Raw genomic sequence first — 11,467 nt, 5'->3', positions numbered from 1 at the left:
TTTTTTTATTTTAAAATCCATTTTTATTTACTTTTTCAAATTCGTTTTGGTTTTTAAATCTAATTTCATTTTTAATTCCAAATTCATTTCGTTTTAAAGTAGAATTTCGTTTTTGTTTTCGAATCAAATTTCATTCTCTTTTTCAAGTTGAAATTCATTCTCATTTTTAGCTTTGTTTTTATTTTCAAATCCACTTTCTTTTTAAAATTAATTTCATTTTCAAAATCATTTTCGTTTGAAAACCATTTTCATTTTCAAAACCATTTTCATTTTCAAAATAATTTCCGTTTTAAAACCATTTTCGTTTTAAAACTTTTTTCATTCTCAAAACCATTTTCGTTTTAAAATCATTTTCATTTTCACTTCGTTTTGAAATCCGTTTTCATTTTTTACCGTTGACCTTTAACCTATGACCCAAGTCACGTGGTATTACTATTAGCCAATCATTGTTAACTTGCGTTCGACTGGGTATACTCAAGCATTTACAGCTTCCTGCTTGAAGTTTTGTTTCTGCTGTACAAATATTTGGTAAGTGTCTACTTAGAATTTCTCTATTTGATATTCTGTGTGCTAGGTGGTATTGTAAATAGCGTGAGATGCGCGTAACCAGTTTTATGACGAGAAACAAAATGAGTAACGGGGATCGCGAGTACAGTGGCGTGCAACCCCATCCTTTTTGCATTATTTCTGTTTGAAAAGGGGTCCAGAGTACATCAAACTAGGATATGGCCTGTCGCTTTCTGATATACTTGCCCTGGACTTTCCTTCTGTTTGCAACCTGAGGACAAATCTCTGTTGTGAATGTCGTATTTGCTCCTTCATCGAAAAGAAAAATACCGTTCCTGGGGGATATTGGCACGAGCGCGGTCTTCAACAGCACGGGTCCGATGACGGGTTTCTTACTCAGCAAGGGGTCGGCTTTGATCATGGTCACAGTGATTCGGAAGCAGTAGTTGGCGATGTTGTACCATTTATATGCTTACTGTCTGGAAAGGGGTGTAAAATATCCAGTTTGTCTGAAAAGGAGTAGGCAATTTGAGCTTACTTCTGTCTGATAAGGGGTAGGGGTTTCAAACAATCAGATACACAGCCCTGTCACAGCCGGGCGTGTAACTCGCATCGACCGTGTGAATTGTGCATGAGTTACTATATTACCGGTCCGTGTTCATACTACTACTACTACTAATAATAATAATTTTATTAACACTTACACATTCCCCTGAGGGATTGGCAATATTTACAAACGTTTAAGAAGGAATACGTGCTACGTGCTCTAATGAAAATCACGATTTTGCTGTCTGGGTATTAATGGAATATTTGATTGAATATGAAATACCCAAATATAATTCATTTTATTTCCCAGGTGCAAACTGGTGCAAAATGTTCTGGCGGCATTATACTGCATACCTATGCACAGTCGGTATTCCAGTACATGATATGGGTGAATTGAAAACTGATCACAATAATTTGGTCCAGTAACATCAAATCACCCTGAATTTCCATCTATCATGAATCGTATTTCAATGGTAAATGATATCATTGAAAGCAACCCAAACATCCGCCACACAAAAATCAAATTTAAGAACAAATTTTGCACTCAGAAAACAAATTTTGTTTCATTGTATCAAATCTCAAATCTAAATTCATGAAAAAAAATCTTACCCTTAAGTGTGATACAGAGTCAAGAAATTGACCAATGAAAAATGTGCATTCATGAACTTGTATCAGGTCATTGAATGTGCTGTATATGGTACCGGTACTAATACCAGTATTTATTATTACTGCCAAACATCTGCTGTGTTTATTTCATGCAAATTGAATTAATGTTTTGATAGAATTCCTACAAGTCCATTAAATGCATGCCTTTGTTAGTACTTCCATGGAGGTGATTACTGAATGATGATAACCAGACAAATCTTACTGAATCAAACATTTAATTTTATTCTCTTTTATACCATTATAAGCAACGATGACTGGTTGCGAAATTAATATACATGAAATAAGTCTGAACTCTCGTAAATCAATCATATTTGGCATCCAAGATTTCCAAATTAGTGGAAGTTTATTTTAGATTATATACTGGTAAATGTCAATAGACAATAAATTGGAACCTGGGAGCGCTCCCTGCACCACAATCCAACTACCCTATCAGGAATTTCAGACAACATGGCAACTTATTTACATAATTTAACATAAAATAATAATGGCTTTTCTATTTTCTTGTTTTCTCACGCTCAAATACTAGTATGCTTTGAGAGAACACTGCACTATTTGGAGGTGATTGCTCCTTAGAGATAACCACTAAGACATTGCTGACAATGAGCGTATACTATTACAATTTTTTTGAAAATGTTTCACCACAATGTGCACAACATTTCATTCAAAGTACGTGCACAGTACATGTATACCAAAAGTTCATTTTTTTCTAATTTTTAACCAAACATTCTGTTTTTAGAGTAGACATCAATAAAACAATTTTATTTTTATAATTCTCTGAAGAATGGGATGCTGTGCGTGAGCGCCAACAAGCTGTAAGAAGAGCATCAGGAAAAAAATCAAATTTGAGATGTCCACAAGTAAGAATATGTTTTCTTTCATTACTCGTCTATATACTATTGGTAATTCTTTCGTTTACTAAATTATTTATTTTTGTTTTATCATCAAAGATATATAACAAAACCATTTCATTTTCTTATATATTATATATTTGTTGTGTACTATGCATTTACAGTACGGGGTAGTTTGTAATTTTCCCTATCAGAAACTTGTGTTTTGAGTTCTGTATGTGTGTTTGCATGTGTATGTACAAATTAAAAAAGACACCAATAATCAACAGTTGAACTTCATCAACCAATTAATGCTGATTTCATTAAAACTTTGTATTAACATCAGTAATGCATATTTTTTTGTTTCTTGATTTCTTGTGTTCATTAACGAGTCTCCTACCCCGTTCTCAGACTTTCACCGATTTTGTTTAAATATTTAAATATGGTATTTAGAGATTTCAAGTTTACTTGACTGGGAGCCATTTTCGTCAACAAAAATGAAATCACAGATTTTGTACATGTCATCAACCATTTCTCAGGCATGCCTGGACAGACTGGGTGTGAATGTCACTCATGATAATGATATTCTACTTTGTCCCTGTTTTCTGAAAACGTATATATATATTGTCACTGGTGGAGTATGTCCTAATCACAATTACACTACTAGTATTTCTTTTTTTCCCTCTTACCACCAGTGATGTTTAGCCACAATGCCATAATGAACACTATGACAAGGTGCAAATATGTTGCATTTCTTAGTACAATGTAGTAGGATTTATAGTATAATAAGCTAACTTGTTACCCTGACTCTGATTAGTTTTTGGTTGAAATCTGTGTCACCTGTGTATTAATAACCTAATTTGCATAATAATTAGTCGATATTAAAATGCCTCTCAACAGTCTCAATGAAAGTTAGTACATAGGTTATCTTGGATACTCCACAAACCTAATAACAGAATATGGTACACTTATCCTGGGTTGTGTTTTAGTTTGCCAGTGTTTGGCCATATTTCAGCAACCTTGGGGTTGTCATGGCAACAGATTGACTCAGCAGTGTCTCTTTATTGGCCAAACAAATTAAGGTTAGGTTAATATTTAACCAGGTTTAAATCTGGGGTAGCTGCTCATTTGCATTCCTCAGAGGCAGTGAGTGGGTGTGCCTCATTGTAACCAATCAGTGCTGGCCACTTTGTATAAGTAAACATAGCTTACATTTGCCATTTGATAATCCCTCTCAGTGCACGGCTAGCAATGCATGCAGCAAGCAGCTGAATTTTATGTAGTGCCAACATTTCTGCCCCCCCCAAAAAACCCATTTGGAATGGTGGGTAGCTCTTTGTGTTTTGTTTGTTTGTTTGTTGTTGCTTGCTTTATTTAGACGCTTTGAGTTTTGTTATATTTTTCTTTTTTTCTTTTTCAATTTGCTGCTTTACAGTCGCTTTGAGTTTTGTCATTTGTGCCAATTTTCTGCTGTTTATTTACTTATTTCCTTCATCCAGGTGTTTGAGTTTGTTTTCATTGTTGTGTTTTAGTAGTGGTCTTAGTTTGCCAGTGTTTGGCCATTTTTCAGCAACCTTGAGGTTGCCATGGCAACATATTTACTCAAACTCTGGCCCCCTAGTTTTGTTATTTAGAATAAACCTATCCCTATTGAATCCCAGACACTTATGTGTGATTGTGCATCATTATTCAGCCCCCTTGTGGTATGCAGCCCTATCGCAACCTGGATTTAATTACTATAAAATGTCAACCAGGTTCTATTTGGTGTGACTAGCTTGTATTTTGTTCAAGATTTTTCAAAATTTGTCTAAAATAAAATTTATATAAGAGACCTTCAGATTAGTATTTTGTCAAATATTGTTTTTGATTTACAGATCTGTTAAAACATATCTCACATCACAAATCAAAACTCGAGGCTTAGATATTTTTTCTTTGTTTTCTTTCAGTTATTGACTATAACTAGGTTGAAATTTAACAGAAAATCAATGAAATACCAAAAAAGTGAGGCTTTGAAACAGTTGGTGAGTATAATTATAACCTGACACCTGTTTTTTTATCTAAACAAATTGTTATGCCGAGTTTCCAACTCGAAAAATAAGCTTTTTTCTGATTTACATATCTGGCAATATTTTTTTTGTTATTACAAAATGTGCAAAAATGTTATCCACTGTGATAATGTAGAATATCATAAATGAATTGAAAAAAGTATGTCTTTGGTTATTTGTAGGAACATTTGTCTAAATTCTCAGAGTGAATCACCCCATACATAATATGGCTAGCTTTGTTTATCTTAAAATGGAAAAAATGATTTCTTAAATCCATAAGCAGGTATTGTAATTGATTAAAAAATAATATTTTCAGGTCAACCACTATAAGACGATTGTTTTTTTGTAGGTGGAATTCAATAAGCCATTATCTATATCTAATGTCCTCGATTCGTGTATGGAATTTTTCAAGATTTCTTATTCATTGAAATCAGAGTGCAAAATACTTGGTGGGCCCAATGGACCAGAGTATAAAGAAGACTGCCATATCCAAAGCAAAACTACATTTTGTTTTTATTCTCCGGTAAGTGTCCTACTAGTTAATCCAGTTGTAGTCATTTTCACGTCCATTTGATATCAGCTCTCAGACATGGTTGATATTGTTGGTGCAAAGACAAGACGTAGTGATTTGATTTTTTTGACCTATCTTGTAATAAAAGAAAATGGGAAAAATAAAATTGTGCTTGTCTGAAAGTGTTGTCATTGTTCTAACAAATCTTTGTATCCAAGATATTAAACTCAATTAATTTTTTACCAATCTTCTCTAATCATGTGTTTATTATCAATCATTGTATAATGTTGGTGCAGTTTAGTGTTATTAACATGTTTTTTTAAGAATGTGTCTTCAAAATCAAAATTATTCGTATTTGGCACATACATCATACATATCAGTGTGTTTCATAATCAGATCAAAGATGGCTGAATAACGGCTGTTTTTATTTTGGCCATATTACTACTACACGGTACACGGGTTTTGATATAAATAAACATTATGTTGTATAAGCCACTTGGAACTCAAGTTTCAAGGACACACTCGCGACAACCCCTCCGCTTTAATATGATGAGCACAAAGAGAACTTTCAAAAGTTTTTGAAATGAAATTTGATATGAACAGTGCATATGCTATTTTTTTTGTGGTTTGAATCAAACTGTTTACTTGTAGATTGTGCAGTTTTGTATGTAAGATAAAAGAATGATTTTGTTTCCAGGTGATGCCACTTTGACAGCCCCAAATAAGTTGCCATTTGAAATTACACAATCTGTAATTTCTGGATATTACCAAACATTTAATCATAATTCTATCTACATCTTTCATTGTTTAGTCGCCAGAAAATGAATGGGGAATGTAATTCATAAATTTTATTTATATATTATGTTGAGAGACTATATCATCTTGCAACTCTTTACTCATTTCTTTTTGACCATGTTATTCAGGAGGATGGAAATGAGGAAAGTTTGTCTGCATTCATGTTGTAAGTATTTTTTGATTTCATTTTATTATGTATGTATCACACACATGTTCCCCACCAGGCAAGTTTTAAAATAACACAATGGATATAAAATATGATTGTTATTATTATCTACATCTTATATATAGTGCATATATATATATATATATATATATAATGTATGGAGCTATACCATTTCTTATGTATTATAATCAAACTATTGTATACTTCTTGTAATATATCTTGCCTTGTCTTTATAGAGATCACAGATCAAGTAATTCAGGTGATTCCTGCTCTATCGATACTGGTAGTATTCCACTTAGTTATAGTGGTAAGTGTCAGTTAAAAATCTCAATATGAATAATTACATTTTTGGACAAAAATTTGTAAACAATAACAACTTGTTGTCTTTTGTAAATAAGTCCTGGAAGAAAAACTGAGGCTGGTTCTAATTATTTCCCTACCAAATTCACAACGTTCAATTACCCACCATAGACTCAGGTCAGTCAAAATGACTATTTTGAACTGTAGGCATTAATCAGTGACTCTGTCGGTGACGAAGAGATAGAATCTAGGTCAGATGAAGCCCCATGACCCCAAGATTCTCTTTTCCCTTACTTCACGAACCACGTGACCGAGGCCATATGGCAGCGCCATTAACGTCTGTACAATCACTCTGATTTGATTTTTTCTCTGTCTCGAATGAAGATGAAATCTAGCGTGCTCTGCCTGGATCGCTTGCTTTTCCTGTCCGGGTTTCTAGCTTGGGTTGTTGCCGCTGGGCGGCATTCAACATTCTAGCTGTTAGGATTAGTTTTTCTTGTCTTCTTTCCCTCGTGTGGTTTTCCCCTTTGTGTGTAATATTTTTTTTTCACAACAAATAAATTAATACCCGGCCCCACTACATAACCACTTGTTGGTTTCGTGGCAGCACCTTTTACTACTGTAATTCGCTTCCCTCATGCATGTCGTCTTCATTTTATGCTTGATCTACGTATTTAGAAATGAGTAGATGTAATGACAGCTCCATGACTCGCTGCCGTTTTTTGGCCTCCTTGTTTTCGGGTCGACTATGCAGTGGTCATATTCAGAATTTACCAGCATAGAACCTGTATCTGATATGCTTTTTCGCTGTGCCTGCATGCAATGTTCGGGGTCTTTGCCTTGAAGGCGTGAGTTTTTCACTGGAGTTCTGAGGTCTGAGATATTTTTTTTTGGTCCCTCAGAGTATACTATCCGTAATGACTCGGTGATCCACGCTTTTGGGGTGATACAGAGTTCCATCGATCTTAGTGATACGATGTAAATACCCTGATCCTAAGGCGACCACTTTCAGTTGCTACAAGACTTATGGGATCACAGGCGTTGGGATCCAAAGCAACCCCGTCGATATGTCTCTCCCTGTCCATCCGAGTGCGGAGTGGGACACAGGGCACGCAAACGGCGTTGATGGGCAGACGTTGGTCTGCTACGGAGGAGGTAACGCTTAAGGCCCCCCGATGGGGTAAAATCTTATGCAACACTTTCTGCTGGACCAAATGCTACCCGGTCTGTGTTGTTTCGGGATTAGTCCCCAAAGTATGGGATGAGACCAAAATACCCCCAAGGCTCCTTCCCAAGACCCCGGTACCAAGAATTTTCGTTGGGCAGACCGGTCTATGGTGGGTATGAACTATGTGAATAGACGAGTTTGGAGAACCCTATGCCTAAATTCAAGCTGACAAAATTAAAAACTACATCAACGGTGACTAAATATCACATTACAATGATTATCAAAAGCAACCTTTTAGACAGGAATAGTTTATAGAAGTACCTTATATGTTATATACACTGTATATTTTCACACCATATGATTGAATTCACATATTTATAGCAAATGTCCTGACAGAACCGACATTTTTTTCTCAGCTTCCAGTCAGTTAAAACAACTTTCTGAGATGGCGAAAACATGTAAAAAGGTTAGTATCTTTTACCATTTGCGCTATTTGATGGTAATTATAATTGCAAAAAGATGAGAAGATTAATGCTGATGAAGATGTTACTCATGTTTAATTCATTTTTGCCTGGTCAGTATCATCAATGATGAAGTCAAGGTATACAAGGGGTGGGAATATATGTCCTTGCTGTTTGAGATCTAGGCAAAGATTTATTGGTGGAAATAAAATATTTATGAGATGTAGGAAAAAGTAAACACAATGAAGGCATAGCAATTACTGATTTTGAGAACCAGATGTTGTTATAGGCTCCCCAAGATCTGTCAATTGGATTAGTTTAGTACTAAACTAATATGAGTTTATTTTGTCTCAAAAAGTAATTTCTGTAGAATGGATTCAAAACATAAACCCTGATCTTTATTGTGTACAAATGTAAGTCTATTATAAGAATACAACAACTAAACAATATTATTTTATTGCAGACAGAAGCAATTGTGCAACCATCTCCATCAAGTAAGCACTTATAAAACATTTTCTGTAGAATTGAAAATAGATGCACTACATGGCCATAATGACTTTAGTGTTATTTTCTTATTAGCTCCACTGTCATAGATGACATAGTGGAGCTGTTCATATAGGTGATTGCCCGTCGTTTGTCCATCTACAATTGCACTTTCGACTTATTCCTAAAAACTAACAACTCAATTGCTTTGATACTTGGTATGTTGTAGGTACCTTAGTTGGATTTCTGTTAGATTGAGGTGTACCTGGTACATTATTTTTGTGAACAATTTGTTAGATGAAGTTAAGCTGATATGTTCTCAACAGCCAGGACCAAACTTTTTCGGGGGGTGGGTTAAACACGTTTTGTCTTTTAGTGTGTGTTGCTCAACATGGCTACCATAAATGTTCAAGTAGGACAATGGAGCTATTTTGACCTCCAGGTCGCTTGTAAATCTATAGTGTATATCGGGAAACCTTATTCTGTAGTAGTAGTGAAGAACTTTTTGAATCCCTTTGCAGTTAGTGTGTCTGTCTGTATGTATGAGTGTCTTGTCAAAGTTTTAATTGAATTTTAAGTCAACTATCCATAGCTTAGGGTTAGTAAAGAAAATGGTACAGTTTATATTAATATTAATATTAATATAACACGTGATTACGTCAACGTAATGAAATCGCCCGATTTTAGTTACCAAATAAATTCTGGAAATTTTACCAGAACAGATTTAGAATTCAGAACCCTTGATACAACCCATTAACCACGAAACTAAGTTCGGTTGACAACGTGACAGAGTAATATTTATGAGGGGCTCGGCTGATGGCCTAAAAGTAATGACAATCATGAAAGTAAATGAATTCAATATTTAATAAAAAAATAAAATAAAATTCGAATAAATCCCTGACGATCGATCGATCAATTCACTATAAATTCAACACAACACCAACAACATAAGTGTAACGGTAATAACAATAACAGCTACAAATGCCTATTACGTTGCATAAATTGCGTGATCACACATGAGAATACTTCAATGTCAATGGTTCAATGTTACATAAAAGTACAGTAAATCAGAATATTATCGTCTTGTATAAGCAACTGGTAGTCCGTAGAACGTATTCGTTGCTCCCAGTTGATCGCTGTGAAGTCAGTCACCAGGAGACAGCTCGCTGCGTAGATTTCACGGTAGACGCTGGGCTCGATCGCTGTTAAACATCTGATGCGTTGTGCAGGTTGAGTTCAACAGGATAGTGTCCGGATTTGCACAAATTCAGGATGGCAATCGATCTCACAGACCGTGAAGGAATCCCTGTCAGGTCGCTACAGATTTCACGTCGTTGAGCGTAGATCGGCGAACTTCTAACTCAGTAGTCACACGATAAAGTAAGAATAGCATGGAAATATTAGGACACGTTTCTCAAAAAGCATAACTGTAACACACAAAATAATGCTATTTCATTGTACCATGAGACATTAGCTTCATGATTGTACACAATAAACTAATGAATATTGCTATGTGATTTATGACCAATTTTGTTAAAAATTATGACTAGACCTTAAGTCACAGAATATATGATGTTATTTCTACCGGTACTTTTATTTAATTAAACTTATGTGTGCCTGTACCACAGGGGTAAGCCATACACATGTTTAGTTTAGGGTTGAATTATGTGCTTACTAATTACCTAATTTACATAAATAAACCAATTTATATATTTTCCACTGATATCTAGAGTACTCATTAAAATTTCAAGTAAATGTTCTACATACATCTGTGAAATCCATGCATGTTAATTACCTACCTTATATATGGACATCTGTACGACTGTGCTGAACCTGGTTATTTTTTAGAGAATTTCTTTTTACGTACTTATGAGGTACATTGTTCTATGCAACTATAAAACATGTGTGACACATGGAGTTCTTATGGCAATCACATTCCTAATTTCCTCATTTAAATGTTTAACTCCTGGGTTCTATAATATCACTGCATCTATTAATTTTTGTTTTTTTCAGTTAGTGTTACAACATTATTGAACTTTGGGAGAAGTCAGAGATGTGTCCCATTGGAATCTGGTAAGTACAATACTCAACATGAATGTTTAGTCCCAATTTCAATGATGTTTAATTGGCAGAGTTATTCATAATAATGACTGTCTGTTGACTGTTTGGTTTTAATATATTTAATTTCATCTTCAAATAGTAACTTGGAATTCTTTCAAATTTGCTTTGCAGTCACCAAAGAGATGTTCATTTTTATTTCCACATTCATCCTGTATCTGATCAATTCAAAATTTACACATACTAAGGAAAATACATGTATACAACCTATTTTTGCAAAAAGAAATTTATCAAAAAAAACAAATATATAACTATTCGCCATTTTTGAGTCCATCAATCATATGCCCTGATCTTGGCATGAATGAAAATGTGCTTGTTTCCACATAGCTTTAATTTCATTGTTGTAATATTACAATATTGCTTTTCTGATTTTTAATTGCTAACAAAAGTTCTCAAATTCTGACTACCGGTACTTCAATTTCATCACAGAAAAATGTATGAGAAAAAGCACTTCAAAGTGTTCAAATGTACTATTTTAACATACAAGAATTTGTTTTTATTTTTTTACTGGCAGGCCCATTAGTTGCAGGGGAAATCAGTAGTTTTAAATACACTTCATTAGGAGAGTGTGCATGGGATGCCAAATCTTTTGAAATTAAGTTCCGAAAAGGCAATTTTATCGGTAAAGGTGCTATGAGAGCAGCTTATCATTGCTATATAGTCGATTCAAATCACCCTGATATTAACGAGGGAGGATATGTCATGAAGACTCATATTCAAGAAGGAATTGATACTCTATATGAAGGGCATTATAAACAGATAGGGAAATCAAAGATTGACCTGCAATACATGATGTCTAAACGTGTAAGAAATAAGATAATGAAATATTGGTTGTAATTTTAATATCAGTGTTTAATAAGCAAAAGTTCAGTTT

At 34.4% G+C, this 11,467-nt stretch overlaps 1 protein-coding gene across 1 annotated transcript; it reads left to right on the top strand.

Moving 5' to 3' along the window:
• Positions 1-437: 437 nt before the first annotated feature.
• On the top strand, positions 438-10,634 carry LOC144355203 (uncharacterized). Its single transcript, XM_085491535.1, has 9 exons — positions 438-528; positions 2,500-2,576; positions 4,493-4,567; positions 4,941-5,114; positions 6,026-6,063; positions 6,300-6,370; positions 7,948-7,997; positions 8,456-8,486; positions 10,489-10,634. Exons 3-9 carry the CDS (start codon positions 4,532-4,534, stop codon positions 10,617-10,619), a joined length of 531 nt encoding a protein of 176 aa, XP_085347661.1. The 5' UTR covers positions 438-528; positions 2,500-2,576; positions 4,493-4,531; the 3' UTR covers positions 10,620-10,634.
• Positions 10,635-11,467: the final 833 nt, after the last annotated feature.

The sequence above is a fragment of the Saccoglossus kowalevskii genome, chromosome 16, assembly GCF_978046115.1.
Source record: "Saccoglossus kowalevskii chromosome 16, keSacKowa6.1, whole genome shotgun sequence".
In the NCBI taxonomy this organism is placed as follows: Eukaryota; Metazoa; Hemichordata; class Enteropneusta; family Harrimaniidae; genus Saccoglossus; species Saccoglossus kowalevskii.
The sequence above is the reverse complement of the archived record's forward strand: the minus strand, read 5'-3'. Positions and strand labels throughout refer to the sequence as shown.